The following is a 22777-nucleotide window of genomic DNA, read 5'->3' as shown; positions in this document are numbered from 1 at the left end:
TTACACACACACACACACACACACACACACACACACACACACACACACACACCTCCATTTCCCCTGGCTCCCAAAAGAAGCTGTTTCTAATTAGTAACAAGAAACCACTTGCGCTCACATCCACACCCCCAGATATACAGAATCGCTTACATAAATGCCAGTGGGGCTTGCCTCCCAAAATAGATTACTCAACAAAGAGTCTTATTCTAGGAACACTCCATTAGCCCCAAAATAGAGCCATTGAAGATATTAACCCCTTGTGCCATGCCTGGAGAGCACGAAGAAATGAAGCACGCCTGCATCCCCAGTGAAGTTCCCCTTGATGTGTCCCCATCAGCATCCAGCAAAATCATGCGTCCCACCAAGAAGGTCCACCTGCCCTGGGAGGGCCAGCACCCTGGGAACATCATGGTATAGCACTTAAGAGCCATCACAGAGAACCCTTCTTACCTGCCTCCACGGAGCCCCAGCATTTGCCAGAGTCTTTCAAAGCAGCAGCGGCAGCAGAATGACTCCACACAATCCAATCCCTATCCTTAAACAGCTCAACGCTTGATTCCCAGACCCTGCTAACTCTAGGATCCCTAAGCCTTCCTCAAAGTGTAAGTCCCAGCATTCTATGGCTGGGTTGTCTGCTGCTCTGATGGACAACAGGACCCAGGTAGCTGCAGTAAACTGAAGCTTTTGGCTTGAGGAGTGGAGAAAATCCGATTTGGAGGCCTGGGCCAGGGCCCTGAGTAGATGGAGATGGAGGATCCAGGCAAGACACAGCTGAGGAAGACACGCTCTGGATGTCTGTTCGCCAGGCTCACTTTTACATGGGTGCTACAAGGGAAAATCCTAGTTTCCACCCTGGAGACACGATGCTTCCTTCAAAACCACTGCTGCTCAAAGGATAAGTGATCCTTCCCACACCCCAAGACAGAGACCTGACACCCTGTACCATTAGGGAAGTCCTTTGCGGAAGTAGCTGTGACCCCCGTGCTCTCTGAGCTGTGCCAGCAGCAGGACCACTGCAGCGGGCACCAGCTTTCCAAGCGGCTGGGCCCTGCCGGATGCTTGGCAGCTGGAGGTGCAAGTCCCACCAGGCAGAAAGATCACTGGCTCCTTGTCAGCTCAGGCACTCACTCCAGATTCCCCGCCCCCGGCCTCCATCCCAGCCAGACTTTTGTTACTGCTCCCCACTCAGAGAATGTCACCACACTTAGAGTCCGCTCAGTGTTGGCAGAAGCTGTGTGCAGCACAGATAATCGCCAACCGGGGGTGGGAAGGGGCTCTGAGAGGCTGCCTTGTCCAGCCCCTGCCTCCAGACAGAACTATGCCCGAAACGTCTTCCTGGAACCTGGGCTTGCCTGACTTCAGATTTACAGAGGTTGAGACAAGGAAGAAGAGTTCTCAGGTTATCTCAGTCACGGCAGCTGTATCTCTAAGCCAAAATTCAGGACACAAAGTCCAACAGTAAGAAAGGTTTGTTTGGGATTTTATCAAGTTTAATTGGCTCCCATTTAAGACACTGATATGACGGTTATTACAGAATACTTGAGAAATATAAAAAAAAAGCTAAAACGAAAGAAAAAAATCATCATAGTCCTGTTACCCACAGAAAAGTCATTTTTAATACTTGGTATATTTACTTTCATTCTCTTTTATATGCCTGTGTTTTTTGGGGGGGGGATGTGTGCTTTTTTGTTTGTATATAATTGTGATCATACTGTGTTTACGATTTGGCATGTTGAATTTTAAACTTATTGTAATATAAACATCTTCTCCTTTCTTCTTTTCTTTTTTTTTTTTTTTGTGGTACGTGGGCCTCTCACTGTCGTGGTCTCTCCCGTTGTGGAGCACAGGCTCCAGACGCGCAGGCTCAGCGGCCATGGTTCACGGGCCTAGCCGCTCTGCGGCATGTGGGATCTTCCCGGACTGGGGCACGAACCCGTGTCCCCTGCATCAGCAGGTGGACCCTCAACCACTGCGCCACCAGGGAAGCCCTTCTTCTTCTTTTTTAAAAAAAATATTTATTTATTTATTTGGCTGCACCAGGTCTTAGTTGCGGCATGTGGGATCTTTGGTTGCAGCACGCGGGCCCTTAGGTGCGGCATGGGGGATCTAGTACGCTGACCAGTGATTGAACCCGGGCCCCCTGCATTGGGAGCATACAGTCTTACCCACTGGACCACCAGGGAAGCCCCTCTACTTTCTTTTAAACTCATCCATGTCATTTTAAATGACTGCATCACATTCCATCAACTAGATATGCCATCACTACTCTGTGAGACACAGAAGAGACCGTCTGGATTTGTGACTGCTCAGGAAATCCGGGACAGATGCCCACCACTTTTGCCATTTCTGCACCTTACAATCTTGAGCTCTAACTGTAGTCATCTTCCTGTATTCTAACCCCATGTCCCCTCCCTACACTAGCTTCTGGGATGCTGGCTGGCCGGGAAGCTCCTCCAGCCACAAGTGCAGGAAGAAAGATGACTTCCTTGCAGCCTTGGGTAGGTGAGGAAAGAAGGTACGACTACCACCTGGAGAGCCAGGTATGAACAGATTTCAGCTGGAAAAGGACTGTTTGTGGCCCCAACACTGAACATTAGTGAGGGATGGGACAGGGGTGGCGGGGTGAGGACAGGGAGAAACACATGAAGACAACTTCGTTCTCCATGACTATAGAGACCTCTGCTCAGCAACATCCAGAGAAAGCTGCCTTATTAGCAGACAGGACTGAAGTCCAAACTAAATCTGCCCCAGAGAGGGGACCATGTCATCTCTACAAACAGGGAGCGTGTCTTCACCAGGACTCCCCACTCAAGCAAAAGACTCAACCATTACCTAGCAGTCCCTGACCTGACTCTTTGAAAGAACAAGGTGCACACAGCTACCCACCTGGCCAAGTAACAAGATCTGCATTCAGAGGATGTTCCTCTGAATCTCTTCAGCATGGGCCATGGTCTCTTAGGTCCCTCCAAGGGTGACTATCACTTCTGGAAATCACTAGAAGTTATCTGGAATTTCAACTGGTTTAAAACAAAAAAAAACCCCAAAAAACGATGGTGGTCACGCTTGGGACACCATTTGGTATTCAAAAACGAGGATATGAAAAATGTCTCAAAAACAATTTTCTCACTTGGCTGAAAAGGTGGCTCTGATGGAAACTGCTAGAGGTCGTTGACCACATTATTTTGAGCAGTGGGAACATCAGTGGAGCGTGTGTGTAGCCTCCTGAAGAGACAACTCTGAAAGGAGCAACAATCACTTGGATGTGGGCATTCTGGCACATTTGCTCCAGCCAGTTACGCCTTACAGGTGTGTTCCCCACTTAAAAGTCTGACAGGGCAGACACTGATTTGTCCTCAACTCCCCAGACTCCTGACAGGTCTTACTCAAGAACAGCGCCCTCCCCCAGAGAAGAGAAGAAGAGCCTGTGGCCCTGAGCTGAGCAGCTGTGAAGGTGGTTCGGTCCCGGCAGCATGCCCTCAGGCACATGAGTCACACAGATGCCGGCAGAGGCGACAAAAAAACTGCACACACGAGGGGAAGGCAGACTCTTAGTGTCATTCAATAAAATCTATTACCTTAAAAGCCTGTTTGCCAGGTTTCTGTGCTATCCTGAATCCCAAAGTACAGTGGGATGATTTGAACAAAGACTTCTCTTTCCTTGACTTGGGCTACATGAATGCTGATTATTTGCCGGAGGGGTGTGGGCTGAAGTTCAAAACAGTGAGCTAGAGTTTTAACTCAATTGCCTCCCCTCTGAAAAGAACAAAAGAAGTTAGAACCACACAAAAATCAGTCTGGAGAAGCCCAGGAGGAAAGTGACCTTCATTCTACTCTGAACTTCCTCAAGGATGTGTCAGGTGAACCTGGGCAGGAAGTCATTTTCTCTGTCCCTCAATTTACCCATCTACAAAAGGAGCTGCTTCTGCTTCCTACATTTCCAGGAGCAAATGCCTATAACACTGTCAGACGTAGTAAGAGAGAGAAGTTATAAATTCAGAAGCCACTCCTTTCTGCTGGGTCTGAATTTAGGTGAGCTTGGTTAATGGGCTCCTCAGTTGCCTCTCAGTCAACATCAGGAACTGGAGCAGACTGAAGCAGCGGCACAGCAAGACCCTATTGCTGTTGCAACAGGTAGGTCGCCAGGCCAAGTATCACCAACCCTTAGGGACGGGTACACAAGGTCCGGCAAGCCCAGGGACCAGGCTGTATTTGTCCAGCACCTGCTGTGTCAGGCACTTTGCCTGCATTATCTCACTTACCCTTGCAAAGCCAGTTTTACCTTCTCCATTTTGTCAAAGAGGAAACTGAGGCTCAGAGAGATTAATGACTTGCCCGAGAGAGAAGCTGGACTCCAAAACCTAGGCTTCGCCACAGAGATACCATCCCACGGCAAGTCCCAAGGTCTGGCGGAAACAGGCTTTTGCTCTTCTCAACCCCAAGAGCAACCCCCAAACCAAGAAGATCCTGGGGTGGTGGAAAGACCACGAGCCCAGAATAACAGGATCTCAACAAAGCTCTGCAACTTACTGCCTCTCCAAGAGTCACGTCACTATTCTGGGCCTCAATTTCCATTTTTGCAAAATGAGGTGAAAAGAACTCTCGTCTCACAAGGTGGTTATGTAGACTGAAATGACGCTTCGAAAACCACGAAGCACTGCACTCAACGAAAAGCACTGTTTGTCCCTGTTACCAGTGGAGACTCCAGAATTTAAATCTCAGGTATACTTTATTTTTATTTCTAAGGCACTTCTCTCCAGAAAGCTGAAGGTACGAGACCATTAACTTCTGAACAGCAATCATTTCCTATAAACAGCCCTATAAACACCTTCGCTGGGGCTTCTTTAACGTGTAATAACCCTGTGGCTACGGGGTTGGCCTCCCTTTCTTTCTCCAGGAGAAAGATAATGTCAAGAGTCTTCAAGGCTATGATGGGAGGTTAGGAAGCTATGAGAAATCAGGAATCTCTTACGAAGAAGACATCATAAGATGACATCTGTGTCCCATTAATTCCTAGAAAAATAGGCACCCCGGGCTTCCCTGGTGGCGCAGTGGTTGAGAATCCGACTGCCAATGCAGGGGACACGGGTTCAAGCCCTGGTCCGGGAAGATCCCACATGCCGTGGAGCAACTAGGCCCGTGAGCCACAACTACTGAGCCTGCGCGTCTGGAGCCTGTGCTCCGCAACAAGAGAGGCCGCAATAGTGAGAGGCCCACGCACCGCGATGAAGAGTGGCCCCCGCTTGCCACAACTAGAGAAAGCCCTCGCACAGAAACGAAGACCCAACACAGCCAAAAATTAATTAATTATTTTTTTAAAAAGCCAAGCATTTGAAGCCCTTTTAGAAAAAAAAAGAAAGAAAAATAGGCACCCCAATTCATGCTCTCTCCTCAAGGACTCTACATGGAGAACTCAGCTGAGATTACTGGGTGCATGAGAACAGGCACACTCACAAACAACCAGCACAACCAGCAGTTTTTAAGCAGCTCACACCCACTACCCTAAGGGGTCTGGGGAGAGCAATACACAATGAAAAGCAGGAATAAAACAAAGTTCTTGTCCCAAACAGGCAGACATCTCCACACCCCGTCTTCCCAGAGAAAGAGACACACAGACGGACCACCAGCACTCCCTGTACACACTCCCAACACCCCGGGGAAGGCTGTCTGACAGGGGTTTTCATTCAGCGACTGTGGCCTCATTACTCAGCTAAGGCTTCCTGCATTCCTTCCCCTTCACCCCCAGCTCCTCTCTTGAACACAAGCTCCCATTCCTCCCCCTACTCCACACCACCTCGGGGGCTGGAAACCAGCCCAAACGGCAGCCCAAAAGGCAGCCCTCACCCGGCACAGCAACAACCCAGCGAGCTTCGAGGGCTCCTCTCTCCCACCTTCAAACCCAAGCACTGTCCTGAACTTGGCCTGAGTCCCGCTCTGCCGTATGAGCCTGGTCCAGTCTCTTCTGCTGTCCAGGCTCCATGTCTCTGTCTATGCCGAGGGAGAACCAGACTTTGACCTCTACTGTCCTCTTCACCTTTGTTCTGCTGTTTCAGAGATGCCACAATTCTAACCCCAGCCTTTGGCAAGCCCTTTTCTAAGCAAATCTGCTCCTCCTGGATAACCAGGCAGCCACTTTACACAGTAGGAAATAGCCTTTTCTAATGGAGATCTGGGTACTTCCAAGATCGAGAGGAGGTAAAAGAAGAGGACAAGGAGGGCAGTCACAGGAAGACAAAAATCACTGTGCGAGCAGCAGCCTCCCTTCCAGACACAGCAAAGCCACCACTGCAGCATCTACCTCAGCACAGACAGCCGGAGACGTGGTTGCCGTGCGGCAACGACTGCATCCCCAGTGCCAATGCCCCTCGAAACATCAACATCAAAAGCCAGGCCAACACCCAGGTGTCTGAATGAACTAAGGACACCATCATCACCTCTTCCCTTACCTGTGATTGTCACCAACACCGTCTCTTAGACCAGGAAGGAAAACTGAACAGTCAAGTTTCTGCATCTGCTTGCCAGGTGTTCCCATTTTTCCTCATTTTTCTGCTGCCATGGCAACCAAATGCAACAGGCAAAGCTAGCCCAAGACTGCCAGTCTGGAAAGACAAGGTGCTGGCTGTATCAGCCACAGACAGCAACACATCAGCCTCACAGCCCGGGGCTCAGCAGATGACCTACAGGACAGACTCCTCCGAGCTCAGAGTTGTAGCGCACCCCCTCTGCCAACCTGGGTTCTTAATCTCTCACTGTGAGCTTTCACCAACTTGAAACTGCAGGAGGAATGGGAGACAGCCATCTCTAGCAGCAGGAGATACCCCACCCCCAGGCATAATCAGCATATGCCTTGGAGAGTCTTGCCCTGCAACCTGCAGAGTGAACCCCCAAAGAGATCAAAGGTCAGGAAGGTAAATCTAACCTTCAGCAAGATAGTATCTTTTAAAGTCTTATCCTCCAAACACCACTCATGAAATTCTAAGCAATTCCAACTGTGGTTTTTTTCTAAGCAGTCCAATGAGAAAACGAAGGGCTGCTCAGACCTCAATGGAAGGAACAAGCTAAACTTCCTAGGTTGCCCAGAAAGACAGGCCAGGCAAGGGTCCTCTCCCCTAGTTAGGAAACTCCAAGGTGATCTTGGGGGCCTTACAGCTGGCTTCTGAGCAGAGCAGGCTTCTGAACTTCCAGAGCGCATACTCTCTCAACCAGGCCCCACCTCGTCATCAAATGTTTAACAGAGCCTGGGGATCAGTGTACACAGCCTGCTGTCAGTCAGCTGCCAGCCTCACGGCTCCGGAATGCTTCTCTCCTCTTCCCCAAGAGCTGCAGAGGCGTCTGTCAGTGGCTTCCTGGGCATCCCAGCACTGAGGAGTAAATGCTCCTGCGCACGGCACCAACCACCAAAACCACAGCCTGGGAGTTCTCTGTGCCAAGGCTTCCGCCTTTATGAGGGCCCCTGGGTGTGGTCCTTTAAGCCACAAGCTCCCAATTCAAGAAAATCACTGAGAATCAGGAAAGAGGCCTTCAGAAGAGACCAAATGATCCAATCACTGTAACTGAAGCCCTGTAAAAAGGCTTGAGGATGTTTTCTGGAGAAGAGACTACCAGGGAAGCTGGCTCCTTTCAAGCAAGCATGAAGTTATTAGATCAAATTTCATTACTGCAAATACAATTACAATTAAAATTTCTAAGTAGCAGTAGCCTTACTCAACACATTAACGCCTAAGTACAGCCAAGGAAGGGGAATGTCTCCTGAAGACCACTGAAATGAGAGGCAGTAGGTGTAGTAGTTAGAGGCATAGCATCTGCAGCCAGACTACTTGGTTTCAAATCCTAACTCTGCCACTTATTAGCTGTGTGACTTCTGGCAAGACTCTTAACCTCTCTGTGCCTCAGTAGCCATGATAATAACGTTATCTTCCTCAAAGGACTGTTGTGGAAATTAATATATGGAAAGCACTTAGAAAAGTACCTGACAATAAATCATAAGGACTCTAAGTATTAGCTATACAAATAATAATAATATCAATATTATTATTAGTGGAAAAAGCCAACTCTTATTCTAAGAAGTAGATTACTTCATTTCATGTTAAAGATGAAATTCTAGATCTTGAAACAAGGGATGACAGAAAATCTCCTTCCTAGAAAATTAGAGACTGAGCTGAAATTTGCCTGCCTTTTACTTTTACTCATTGATCTGATGCCTGCCTTTGGCAGCCACGTGATAAACATACCCCACTTCCACCTGCCAGCCCTTCTTGAAGACTTACAGCACATCCTCCTTCATCTTCTCTCCTAAAGACTAAACATGATCGGCCATAGGACAGGGTTTCCAGACACCTTTTCATAAGGGGATTCCCCTCCTCAGGGATATCTCAATTGCTCAACATCCCTCTTGAAACTTAGTACCCAGATCAGAGCGTCTGGGGCTTGGCATGTCCCTGGGGCTCCATAAACTCAGAATGAATTAATGAAGTAGTCCACAAACACCATGGTATACCAGAACTATTCTCCCCCTTTCTCTACACATTATATTTTTATTAATGCAGCCTGGGCTTATATCAGCTCTTCCAAGAGGGATTTCCACATGCCCGTTGGCTTGGGTGTGCAGGGGTCTCCCCTGGGAGTCAAGGCTGCAGGACCTGTTGACTGATACCCACCTGCCTTGGGGGTTCTAACAAAGAACTCAGTAGCATAACAGAAAAGGTGAAATGAAAAAACAAACGCTAGTCATGCAACAAAAGATGCTCGTCAGCGACAGTCTCAAAAGGTCCTGCTTCCCTTAATAAATCTGCACTGTGGGTTATTAAGTGTAGTCATTAGTGCTGACCAACAAATATTTCTGATTTCCTCCCCAGACGCCTGGTAGAAAAGCACTTCCCTGCCCCCTTGGAGTTAGGAGTGGTCGTGTGACTCGCTTTAGCCAATGAGATGTGAGTGAAAGAGCCAGTGCACAATTCACCAAGTTTCATGGAAGCACAGATATGCAGGTCCTTCAGTAAAGGTGACAGAGCTGAACCCCTCAGGGGACCTATGATGGACACATGGGGCAAAAGTGAGAACCTTAATTGTTCTAAGTCACTGAGATTTTATTTGTCGTTGTTATTACCAGAGCAGACCCTAGACTATCCTGACTGAACCTGTATTACTGAAACAGAAACTAGAACATTCAGAGTTTATGTCCTCTAGATCCACCAGATCACAGCTTTCACATTATTTCTCTTCTCCATGCTTCTAATCAGTAAGATGGGAAACAATCTTTTGGTGGGCATGCACCTGGTACACCAAACAGCTCAGGTGAGCCCCACCTGCCAGCAGTGTGGGAGATGGGTTATCTGTTCACATCAGTAATGCTCTAAAGGAAGTCACCATGGAGAATGTTTTTTTTCTTCTCACAGGATAAAGAATCCCAAGATTATCTGACTAAAATCCATCTGAGATTGCCACTGCAGCCCAAAGAATGATGGGTTATGTGGAGGAGACTTAAGGATAAATAGAAGAATCTGGGAGTAATTCAGGAGGGAGATGGGAACAGCAGGTTGTTTAAATCAGTGGTTCTCAAACTCTTACCAGAAGCAGAATCACCTGAAGGCTTGTTAAAACACAGTTTATGGGGGTCCTACCTCCAGAATCTCTGATTCAGTAGATCTGGGGTGGGGCTTGAGAACTGCATCCCTAACAAGTTCCCAGGGGATGCTGGTTCAGAGACCACACGTTGAGAACCACCACTCTAGAAGTGGTGAAACCGAGGCAGAGGCTCTGGCGAGAGGAGTCAATGTGACCGTAACAGACTTTTGGAGAAGGAAAAGAAAAGAGCCAGTTTTCCTTTTTCTACCCAACACATTAATCTGAGAGCTGATATAAAGACACGAACGGTCATCTCAGCCTTTTTTTTCTCACCACATAACACACTACACAACAAAATTAAGCTCCTCTAAGGGAACAAAGTGGAAATCATATTCCTTAGCACAGTTTTTAAAAATGGTTTCTGGGAAGGCAAATCATGCCTCACTCACCCTCCGGAGCTCCCCCAGGATTTACCTGGAGGAAAAGCCAAGTCTATTTGGATAGAGGAAGCAATTTGGATAATTGGCTGCAACCCCCCTCTCCAACCTTATCTCTCCTTCACAAACCTCCAATACATGTCAGTCTTCTGGAAGGCTGCCTATCTCCACTTTATTGAGTTGTTTTTCTGGGGTTTTATCTTGCTCCTTCATCTGGTACATAGTCCTCTGCCTTTTCATTTTATCTATCTTTCTGTGAATGTGGTTCTCATTCCACAGGCTGCAGGACTGTAGTTCTTCTTGCTTCCGCTGTCTGCCCTCTGGTGGATGTATAGGGTAATGCCTTATTTCTGCTGGTGTTGGAGGGTCTCCTGCAGAGGCAGGAGGCAGCTGTGGCTCACCATGGGGACAAGGACACTAGCGGCAGAAGTTCTGGGAAGTGGCATGTCAGTCTTCTTGCCAAGGCTGGTCACACTTCCCTCAGCTGTGAATGACCCTCACACTCGTGCACACTTATCTTCTCTTATCTAAATCTTACCCCTTCCTCCAGTTTAGGGCCAGACACTTCAAGAAAGTCTTCCCTCTCTTTCGTCCCAATCACAGCCAATCAATCACCAAGTCCTGTCAATTTTACCTCCCAAGTATCTCCAGAATCCACTTTGTGCTCTTCGTTTTTCATTCTAACTCAACTAGTATAGATTCCCCATGCTCTCCCCTCTCCGTCTTTGCACAAGTTGTTCACCTTGACTGGACAGGTCTCAATTTAAACAACATCCTTTCCCAGCATGGAGAGGCCTTCCACAATCCCTGAGCCAGGTTAGAACTCTCTTTTATCAACTCCCATTGAACCCTATGTTCCCTCTATCCTGAACATTTATCACATTTGTGATATCTTGTTTAATTATCTTCCCTACTCAACCGTAAGCTCTTCACAGACAGGACCACATTTGTCTTGTTTGCTGCTATAACTGCAGAGTCTGGCATAGCCCCCGACACATGTAGGCACTGACTAAGTATTCAATGAATAAGTGCAGCAATTACCACATCAGTTCATAGGAATCATCCCTTCCTCTCAACGCCTAAAGCACATTCTGTCTGCTTCAAGGAATGTCTGGCCATATAGTTGTACCCATCATCTGAAATGAGCAAGCACCCCTTATGACATTCAGGAAACGGGATCTAGAGGGAAAAAGTGACCCTTGAAAAGAAGGAATATCTTTTCCTTGGAAACTGGATGGAATTGAGATTAGCTGCAGAGATATTTTGGTAGGATAAAGAGGCTACCTTCTCAGAAGTGGTCAAGGGATAAAGTCTTCTGTTAACAATGAGAAAAAGGATGTGTGTGACAGAGGTGTTTAGTGATGGAAAGTGTGCATTTCTCCAGAAGCTCTTATTAAAGTTGGTAACTTCTCAAGCTAAATGTTCTGATGGATTCTACATCCAGACCTTTAATAATGACAGGCGCCCGTGTCTCCTGGATGCTTAAGGAGGGGGGCTGAACTCAATAACCTCCCAAGAGCTTCTAACCTTCAGGATTCTATAAACAAACTCATTCCAACCTGGAATTCGGAGAATCCACATTCTGGCTTTGTCTTTACACAGCAGGTCTTTTTCAATGTAGGAGACAAGACAATCTTTACCTTGCATCCCCTCTTTCTCTAATAGTATTAATGCTTTCAAAGTCAAACACCCCCCAACCCCCCACAAGCCCCACAGTCTGGCTGTCATGTCCTGTGGGCCACGAGCACCAAAATAACTGAGCAAACAGCTTCTGACTAGGGCAAGGGTTAGACCTGACCAAAAAGAGATCAGGCTGGGATGGCATCCTGGCTTTTCTACTTCTAGCCAGGCAACTTTGGGCAAGTGACGTGACTTCTTTGGGTCTTAGTATCTTCGTCTCTAAGATGGTGATGATGGTCTACCTCTCAGGGTTATTGTATTAAATGAGATATGCATATAAAATCCCCAGCACAGAGTAAACATGAAAGGAATGTCAGTATGATCATAATTACAGATTTCTAGTTTTAAAAGTTCTGTTGGATAATGATTCTAAGTTGAAAACACTATTGAGATGAAATAATATGTTCGGAATTTGCTTCAAAATAATCCAGGGGTGAGGGGGAGGGTACAGATAAAATAAAATCAGCCATGTTTTGGAAACTGTTGAAGATGGGTAATGAATATATCGGATTTATTACTGTATCTCTCTACTTTTGTATATGTTTGAAATTTTCCGTGTTAGTTTAAAAGTTTAAGTACTGAGAAAGGGGAATGCTGTAAAAATATAAATACTGATAATTTAAGATTATATTTGAACATATCTAGGTGATTGAACAGAAGAAAAATGATTTGAAGGGGGAAAAAAAAACGCTTGGGAATTCCCTGGCGGTCCAGTGGCTAGGACTCTGCATTTTCACTGCCGAGGGATTGGGTTCAATCCCTGGTCATGGAACTAAGATCCCACAAGCCGTGTATTGCGGCCAAAAAAAAAATTATATATATATATATATATATATATATATATATATATACACACACACACACACACATTATACATATATTATATGTATGTGTGTGTATTTTTTTTTTAAAGAAAAAAAAGAAAACCGCTTAAAGCCAAGGTCTCTATTAGTTTCTCAGACAGAATTGTTTCCTTCAAACAGAACTATCTCAAATGATCAGAAAGGAACACAGACACTTGCACACATTTCTCTGCCTTCATTTTTGGGAGGACACCTCCCCAGAATGTATGCGTGGGCTGTACATGCATTTTTAAGCAGACAAGCCCTGGGTGGTACAAACTACCTCTGAGCACCCCAGAGGCCCTGGTGAAATGGGACTGAGGGGCAAGACGGTGCCCGTGTTAGGGAAAGCAAGCAGAAAGGACTCAAAATGTTCAGGGACAATGGGTGCCACCAGCCCTCCTCTCTTCTAAGCCCTGGCTTTGGGCTCCTATATGAGGCCTCCTCAGGAGGTTGGTTCAGCTGGACCTGAGGCTGATTTAAGGTACTCTCACAACAGGTGAGTGGGTCCTCTCAGAGCACAGCTAGTGTGTTAGGTGACGCTTGAGGGGAAAAGGATCATTGGGGAAAGGGAGCTACGAAGAGGCTCTGACAATAACCATCACAGCACATCCCCATATCATCTCCCCGCTTCCACATCTACCCGCTGAAAGAAGTCTAGAGATTGACAAACAAAATTCTCGAGTTTCACCTTGAATCAAACAATCCACGTCAAGCCCCTACGTCTGAGAGAGAAAACAGTCCAACAAGCTTTGTTTTAAGCAAATGCCTTTAAGCTCCCAAGCTGTGCCTGGAAAAGGAGAATATACAAATGTACTTACTCTTCTTGAAGAATAAATTCGCTATTTTCTGGAGAAAACTGCCCACTCACAGGATGCCTGAAGGCTGTGGTCTGCTGGTTATGGCTAAAGAGAAAGAGAGATAATGAATGAGAAATCCTGTGAATGGAAAGGCTCACAGACACAACAATAGGTCATTAATGTCTGAGGACCCCTGGTCAACACAGACTCCTCCCAGGGTAAGACCACTCCAGAAGCCAGCTGCACTGAAAAACCAAAAACTTCCAGCTCAGGCGCCAAAGCTCACCTAAGACGTGAGGATTTCAATTCTAGGCAAGTCTTGCCTCCAAGACAGCACTGTATCTTAGAGAGACAGTCCATGAAGGGCTAACTCCAAGAAACTGACTCACTCAGCGAAAGTTACTTTAAGATGGCGCGAGCTGAAAACAAGAATGAAGGAAAGCAGATGGCACTTTCAACAGCTTCCAAAACCCATGAACCAGGGAAAGAATCCTAAGAATTAACATCCACCCAGAAAAATCTATCTTCTTAAAATTCTTCTCCCTACTACAAAATGTCTTCACTTCAGTGATGGGATATAAATGTATGGGCATGTCTCTGCAACATGACCTGTACAATTTCAACACTGTGGAGTTTCTATCACCCTTTTGAAGTGAGAAGGGATCAGCTTCCACACCGAGTTGACAGACACGACCAAAGTGTGTAGGTGTTTTGTGTATTCATAAAGGCTGCCTGGTTCTTTGAAAGGAAGGAGGAGTTGGCTCTAGAGGCTGCTGCTCTGATCCACACGAATAAACTAACCTAACCTCCTTTTTCTATTCTTTAAAGAATATGATTTATGTTAAAATGTTTTTCTCAATCGCAAAATCATAGTTGTTTTAGAAATTTTAGAAAATATAGAAAGAAAAAAGGTCACCCATGATCTCACCACCTAGAGATATACCTGGGTTTCTTCTCTTTCCTAGCTTTCTTTTTTTTTTATCATTTTATTTTAAAAAATATGATTTTACTGTATTTAGAAATCTGTATCCTGCTTTTTTTTTTTTTGTATCCTGCTTTTTTCACATCCAATTAACATAGACAATTTCCTATGTCATTAAGATGTCTTCATTTGAAATAGGTGAATAATAAATAGTTTTATCATATAGATGTAAAATTTTTACTGGCCATCTGTGTGCCAGGTACTGCCTCAGGTGCTAGATATACAGAGTGAACAAAAAAGTCCTTACCCCGCAGTGCTTACATTCTAGAAAGATTTACATTCTTCTAATGCTGGACATTTTAGGTGCTTCCCCTACCCCACCCCCACTATTATAGTCAATATATGTTTGCATATATGGGCTTTTTCTGCAATTCAAATTATTTCCTTGGGTTAAAGTCCCAGAAGTAACATTACTAAATCAAAGGGCATGGTCATTTTTTAAGGCTCCTTATACAGACGGTTAAAATGCTTTTTCTTGTCAGAGTCAAAATATCATCTCAGTTCGATAGTGTTAAGATATCAGCCCCATCCCCAAACTGAGCCCTGACTCACCCCAGAGGTTAGTAAGTTTAAATGAGCATAGCATAAAGGTTAAAACAAAAAAACCTCTAAGCCTACAAAGTTTGCCTTACTCTGCCCTGGAGCTGTCAGAGCGTCCTGCGTCTGGTGTCTGGGTAAAGCTGGCACTGAGATCTGAGCAGCCTGAATCCTAATAAGCCCTAAGTGAAATAGGCAGAGCTATCAGGCCAGTCTGCTCCCTGGCCCTGCAACTGCACACCACCCCTAGCACGCCCTCAACCCTCCCAACCACTGCCAGCCTCCGAATTCCCAGCTCCTGGCTCCAGGCAAAGCCCTTGGAATCCTATGACCTCATCTGGCAGGCAGCAGACTGTTCTTCCCAAAAAAAATAGAGTTGAGGAATGAGCGTCCGGATAAGGATGAGAAGCAGGCCCCCATAACACCTATTTCAGAAATCCTTGCATTGTGTTCATGCGTTAGGCTTTATTTGCACCCAGTTTCTTTTAGCCATCTCCATTCACCAGGGAATTTGAAAACATTCTACCTAAGCCTGCCTCATTTCTACCTAGAGGAAAAAAAAAAAAATGCTCTGCTCATAATGGGAATAATAATTCCTAGCCATGATTACCTCTACAAAGCCTTTTCTTATACATCTTAACTATTAACACCGTCGACCCCTGTTTTATGAATGAGGAAATGGCTCAGAGAGGTTAAGAGACTTGCTCAAGATAACTTTGTCAATAAGTGATAAGACTGGGCCATGAATCCAGGTCTTCAATTTCTAAATTCGATGCTCTTTGCATGCTAACCTGCTGTCCCCTTCCCTTAGGAGTCTGTGGGGCTGGCAGCTTCCTGGTCAAGATCAGAAGTCCCTAAAGTCAAAGCATCTGAAAAACAGCAGCATCTACTGCTACTCCCTCTCCCTCCCCTTATGCCCAGGGCCAAATTTCTGAATGACACCACCTGTGTGGCACTCAGTAGCCCCCAAACAGCCTTTGGTCCTATCCCAAGGTCAGCCTGGTGAATCTCTGGTAGATGTGAGCAAAGAGCAAATCTTCTATGTGCTTGGAGCAGCAACCGGCATCCAGCAATGCCTTCATACACACTGTACAACCTGAATAGCAACTCCTGGGCTCCCCACACCCAACTTGTACCAGCTTAAATAAGCCCAGGGTCTTGGGTAAATGAATCCTGAGCTGGAAGGTGTAGGCACTGTGATGATTCTCACATTCTAACATTAGAAGAAAGATAGTTTTTTTAAGTGGACAAAAATATAGCTGTCATTTGATCAGACCTAGAGGCAGCTCCTCAACCTTCCTTCCCTAATATGGACGCTGCCCTTTTTGCTAAAAACAGTTATCAACCACAGCACCATCACCACCATTTCCTGCATTTACATGAAGTTTTAAGTGTGGTCACATTCATTATTGTATTTGACCCTCCCAAGTACCCACTGAGATAGGCAGCACAGATATTTTTATTCCTATATTATGCAAAAATAAATGAAGATGTGGGTCACGGGATGTTATTGGAAGACTAAATTAAAAAAAAAAAAAGGACTCAATACATTGAGAAAAGAGATGAATCAAAGCAATGCCTCCTGGGGGACTTCCCTGGTGGTCCAGTGGCTAAGACTTCGAGCTCCCAATGCAGGGGGCCCAGGTTCGATCTATGGTCAGGGAACATGCCACATGCCACAACTAAGAGTTTGCACGCTGCAACTAAAGATCCCACGTGCCGCAACGAAGATCCCACGTGCAGCAATGAAGACCCGATGCAGCCGAATAAATAATAATTAAATAAAATTTTTAAAAAGTAGTAATGCCTCCTGAATACTGAGGTCTTAAAATTCGATGGTTTCTGATCAAACTTGCCCAGCTTGCTAATGGCAGAGCTTCTGGTTCAGCACTTTTTGGCAAAGGAAGAAGAGTTAGGTCCTTGGACTATTTCATTCAATCTGCCTAAACACCCAGCAGGGCAGGCTGTGTTTCGTTACATCAAGCCACAGGTGAGGAAAGGCCCAGAAAGGGGAAATGACATGCCCACAACAGTCAACTCCTGTGTTCCTGCACCCACCACCTTTCTGATCTCTTTCTACCACTCCAGGCTCACCTTCACCAAATGGAGGTTGCCTATTGAACGCTAGATTCCCCCACCCATTGGGAGATTGCAAAGTCCTCTGACTTTTCCTGCTGTCCTTAACCCCTCAGCCCAAAAGCCCCCAGCCTGCCCCATTTCCTGACTTTTGATTTTCTAAAACCCATGAAGAATCTCATGTCCTATGACCCTATCTTAAGATGAAGTTATCAGGCACAGACAAATCCCCTGAAATACCTGTTCTTAAACCTGAATTGCCACCTTGCTCCCTGACAGTGATGTAGGTGACCCGGCCGGGAGCCAGGTGGCTGGTTTCAATGGAGCACAGAAACTCTCTCTCCTCCATACAACAGCTTCTGTTGCATTTCAGACTACTGAGAAAGTAACTCGGCAAATGAGGTAGAGCAGAACCTAGCCTGTATTTTCAGATCCCACTCTTCCTCCCAGGAGCAGCCCTCCAGGTTGAAGGGCAGCCAGTCTCACCTGTGAGAGGACCAGGGAGCACGGGTGGAAGATGGCAGGGAAGGACAAGCCCCATAAAGGCGGGCCATGGGTAACCATCCATGTAAACAAGCACGTCTTCACAAGCCCTGGGCTGGAAGGACTTGGGTTAGGCCCTAAAGAAGTATGACAGCCAACACAGGAGACTTGGTAAGAGAACAGAGTGAGGACCAGGGAGAACTGGAGACTGATTTGAGCTCACTAGAAGGAAGAACCCACCTACAGCCACAGACAGGGCTAGTCAAAATGTAAATGAGTCCTACAGTTTCTTGCAACATTTTTGCAAGATTAATTCTTCCATTCATACAGATTTTGACTATAACGTGAACAGTGAGTCTGGTTGGTTAAACATAAAGGTTCCAATTTACTTAGCACAGCCATTGTTTCTGTCATGGCAAGAAGTTCTGGAGTTATGTGAATGGTGCTCAAGAGTGGAGGTCGGGGCAGCCTGATAAATCTGCTTTTCTGACAGTGGTGGTATTGGTATGCTGAGAGTGTGACAGATCTGCTCTGCCAGCACGAGCTCTTATCTGGCCCCTGCTATAAAGAGCAGAAGAGACAACTTAAAATGTAAGGAAAGCATCCGGCCTTGAAGCCCACGGGGGGACTCTATCAAGGCTCTTCTCATTGGTATGCTTGGCGGCACCTGCCACTCTGGACCTTCTGGCTCCTCAATACAGCTCTCAGAATGCTGTAAGAGTCACCCTACAGACATTAAGCCACAGTCAGCACTGCCTCCAGACTTGTTATGGCACTTACTATCTTTGTTCTGAATCCCAGTGTCTCCAGAAAGCCAAGGTTCCAGGTAACCTACTAATACTCCTAGTTAGGTCCCCGAATTAATAACCCAAACTCCAAAAACACAAGAAATTGCCTCCCCGCCTTCAGCTCCCATGTAGGCTGCAGAGTAAAGAGATAGCGGCCAACAGTCGAAATGGCATCTCTACATTCCCCCCGACACTTCTTAAGAAACTTTTGTTTTGTTTTACTTAACACTTTCACAAAATTGCTCATTTAGTAAAAAGTGTCACCGCTATTCGTGTGGCATTTCCTAAGGGGGCTGAGGACGTTACTGAAGTGGTCTTTGGAGATTGCACTATTTGAAAATGTCAAGCAGCTCGCTGCACACTGGCATTACTCTGAGGACAGGTCCTTCTTCCAGAAGCATGGGAATCAGGCCTTGGCGAGACAACATATGGTCCCCATCCTCTCTCCAAGTGAGTGCCACCAACACAGTATTAACTAGCCTCCTTCAATATCCACCCTCGGCAACAAGTCAGCCCAGAGTCCTGGGGTCAGAAGATCTGGGTTCAAACCAGAACAAGCCACCTCAGGTCTCTGAGCCTCATTTCTTCCATTTGCAAATAGGAAATAATAATAATATCCTTCAGGTTGTTGTGAGGATATATGAAAGGGCATCACACAACGCCTAGCATACAGAAGGTACTCAATTCATGTTTGTTGAACCTGGCTGTGTCTTTTTTTTTTTTTTTTAATTTGTTTTTTGGTTGTGTTTGGTCTTCGTTGCTGCACACGAGCTTTCTCTAGTTGCAGTGAGCGGGGGCTACTCTTCGTTGCGGTACGGGGGCCCTAGGTGCGCAGGCTTCAGTAGTTGTGGCTCGAGGGCTCTAGAGCACAGGCTCAGTAGTTGTGGCACACGGGCTTAGCTGATCCGTGGCATGTAGGATCTTCCCGGACCAGGGATCAAACCCGTGTCCCCTACATTGGCAGGCGGATTCTTAACCACTGCGCCACCAGGGAAGTCCCCTGGCTGTGTCTCGACAATGGCAATGACTAACAGCCATCTAAATTTTAACAGGGCAAAAATAGAATGAATCTCCTCCCCTCACTGCCACCAAATCCAATACTCCTCCTCCAGGTTTCCCTATGTCCATTATCAGCATCACTATCCAACAACCTAGGAGTCATCCTCCACTCCTTTACCTTAACCGCTACACATCATATGTTCGCAAGTCCTGTTGCCTCCATCTAAAAAACATACTCTGAACTCATACGCTTCTTTTCATGTCAACAGCCAGCACACTAGGCATCACAACAGCCACCTAACTGCTCTCCTGCTTCCACCCTGGCCTCTGTACCACCCACCCTCCTCATCAAAAGCCTGATGGATCTTTTAAAATGTCAGTTAGATCACACACACTCCTCCTTTCAACCCTACAACAGCTCCACATCACACATAGAGTAAAATTCAAGCTCCTTACCTTGGCTTACAAGATCCTAGATGATCTGACCCCTGCCTAGCTCCATCCTCTTCTTGCACCACTCTCCTCCTTCCCCATCCTGCTCTGGCCACATCGGTCTCCTTTCTGCTCCCTGAATACCAAGCTCTCTCTTACTTAACAACCTTTGTACTGGATGCTCTTCCCCGTACTCTCTAACTGGTTCCTTGTCACTCAGACCTCAGCAGAATTATCATCTCAAAGCCCTTCCCAATCACCCACTGAAGTAGGCTCCCAGTCACTTCATATAACATCATCCTATTTTAATTGTTACTGTTATTTTTCTTACTTATGTCTGTGTTTGCTGATCATCAGTAACCCAAACTAACAGTGTATCCCAGGAGAGCAAGGACCTTGCCTGTCTTTTAACTGCTATTATCAGCTTGTAACAGAGTCTGGCTCTGTGATATGTGCTGAATGAATGAATGAGAAATAATGATGAAGGAGACTCCTACTTTAAAGCGAGGCCATGCCTCCAAATAGGCTAGCTAACCCTACTGAAGTCGGGACTTGGATCACAAACAGACAAAAACAAGGGTCATAAGCCATCAAAAGGCAGTGGCTTCTGCTCTTACCACCTGAGGAAGGAAGCATCAGACACCCACATAGTACTAATGCTTAATCCTTGGCTCTCTCCCAACTGTGTTACAATATAATGTGGAGAAATTAACCCTCCCCTGCAACTCCCCTCCCCCTCACTGCTGCAAAGGAGAGGTAGTACAATTGGCAGAGAGAATCAAAGAATGGAATGCAAACACCCTAGAGGCAATTACTGAGTGATTAAAAACACACAGGAGGATAATACAACCATCACCTGTATCTCCTTTCTGTGAACTTGGAGAGTATTTGGTGTGAAACCTACAATTTGGTGACTGGCTATATGCTCTCACATTACTCTCTGCTGTTTCATGTGTGTTTGCTCTCCTCCCCCTCTCCCCCTACCTCCAGTAAGACCCTAAGCTCCCACAGGGCTGGGGGCGGTCATTCACTGATTTCTCACGCATCTCCTGCAGTACAGAACAGCAATATCATGGGGCAGGCACTTGAAGTCCTTTATCTGAACAGCCTGGGCACAAACACACGCCACCTCCAGGGAGAGGCTGTGCAGAACCGCTCTCATTTTCTGGTTTCAGCAGCCCAAGTATCACACATGCCCCAGAGAGAGTTGGGGAGGCAGGGGCCCCCAGGCCCTGATAAAGGATCCTACACCCAGGCTAGGAGACTCCACCAGCCCTGGGGAGCACGGTGCAGACCAAGGAAGGGCCTTCCCCACTTCCACACTGTCCACAGTTGACTCACTCACACACCCAACTAGGCAAAGACACTGAAATGCAGCCAAACCTCAGACTCACCACCCAGAGGGGCAGTCCGTACCTGTTCTCCTTGCCCAAAGGTACCAAAAGGGGCTGAGCCTGGCACAGACAGAGCTGGGCTCAAGGGAGTCACAGAATTAACTGAGTTAACTGGAAGCTCTCACATCTTGCAAGAGGGAGGTCTCTCCTTTCCAAACACTGAATTTAACAGACCGAAATCTTCCATCATGATCTGAAAAGATCTATGTTTCATTAGGCTCTCCACTCAGTGGCCAGCTCATTTCATAAATTACCTCTTCTGACCCAGTAACCCACACTGCAAGCCTCTCTTCTCCCCAAGCCCCAACATGGGGCTCCAATACTTAGGATTGATGGTTAATAGGAAGTTTTAATTGTGGCTCCACAGGACTTCAATAACCATGAAAAGACTAAAGCCAAACTCCTGACTGAATGAGGAAATCAAACCCAGATAGCCTCCCCTCCCCTAACTCTTTTTTTAAAGGAAGTTGGCAGAGAAGCAATGTAACAGGAGCCGAGGTACCAGCTCTGTTACTACCAACTAGTTTCACACCCCTGAGCAAATACACAACCTCTCTGGCTCTTAGTTTCCTCATCTGTCCAATGAGGGGCTTAGACTCTCCATCAAGGCCACACGCAGGCTTCAAAGCCTGAAGCCCAGGCTATTCAGTCATACAGGCTGCATGCAGTTCAAACCCCAGCTCGGCTGCACGCTGGCGGTACCCGACCTTGAAAGAGTTAATGACCTTTCTGAGTGTTGGTTTCCTTATCTGTAAAAAGAGGAGACAATTCCAACCCTGCAAGATTGTTATAAAGAGTACCGATAATGTGCCTGGCCTATGGCAGACACTCAACCTTCAGTGTCTGTTATATTTTTCTTTTGCTAGCTCTAAAACTCCACTCTAATAGAGTTGTTTTGTCTTTTTCTATGTTGCAAACTCCCATATTATTAGCTGGCTCAAGAACACATTTTCTTCCCTTTGAGTTAAGGCAAAACACCCAGCCTCTTGTTTAAACTTAGAACTCGCCTGCCAGGCAAAGTAGTTTCAGATCAATAAGCACCTTCCTTCAGCCACACTTCTGTCCCTCACTGGGTCGAGCCCCATGGTTCAGAAAATGCAGCCCAAGAAAAAACAGCCTTCCCAGTAGGCTGTGCTGAGCCAGGGACACACACTCTACAGAAGTTTTAAAACTTCATGGTAACATTTTCGACCTCAGAGAACACCCAGTTTTATGCTTCTCTTTAATGCTCTTCAATAAGTCAGGTTCCTCAAGTGTAAAATGAGAAGGCTAGACCATGTGATGTTCTAGGGATCTTCCAGCTGTAACATCTTGAGACACTGAGGTTCATCTCAGACTACTGCTGGAGCCACAGACTGAAATGTAACAACACTGCACATAATTGAAAACACAAAGGAAGGAGGCAGAACAGCTGTCCTCCCCAGTCTCACTTGCCAACAGAATATCCTTTGTAATGACATCGGGGAGGTGTAGTTAATGATACTTTTGTCCTGTTTATTCCCAATTAAATTGGGCTCTTCCTTTTTTTAAACTGCAGACGCTCCCAACCAACCCATCGAAAACTCCCTTTCTTTGTCATTACTTGACTTTCATGAATCAGAATACATCACGGCAAACTGAATCCCAGTAATAGTAACCAGTATAGGACTAACCTGCTCTCCAGCTCTGTTCTCTCTGGGAAAGGCGGCAGACACACTCACTCTCTCCTCGAGCTCCATGCTGTGTCTTCCCAGCCCGGGCCTTATGAAAACCCCAGTTCAGGTCAG

General features: G+C 46.3%; 1 protein-coding gene across 3 annotated transcripts in view; it reads right to left on the bottom strand.

Annotated features, from left to right (window-relative positions):
- Positions 1 to 22777, bottom strand: part of PLEKHA7 (pleckstrin homology domain containing A7) — a 228734-nt gene that overhangs the window by 88800 nt on the left and 117157 nt on the right. For all 3 annotated transcript variants that reach the window (XM_089915095.1, XM_022555784.2, XM_089915094.1), the window contains one exon: positions 13342 to 13425. In XM_089915095.1, the coding sequence (XP_089771221.1) occupies positions 13342 to 13425 (84 nt within the window). The remainder of the gene's footprint in view (positions 1 to 13341; positions 13426 to 22777) is intronic.

This window comes from Delphinapterus leucas, chromosome 7 (assembly GCF_059928025.1).
Source record: "Delphinapterus leucas isolate spDelLeu-1000000601 "Yukka" chromosome 7, BTC_Dleu_Yukka2, whole genome shotgun sequence".
NCBI classification, from domain to species: domain Eukaryota; kingdom Metazoa; phylum Chordata; class Mammalia; order Artiodactyla; family Monodontidae; genus Delphinapterus; species Delphinapterus leucas.
This window is presented reverse-complemented; position numbering and strand designations above follow the sequence as displayed.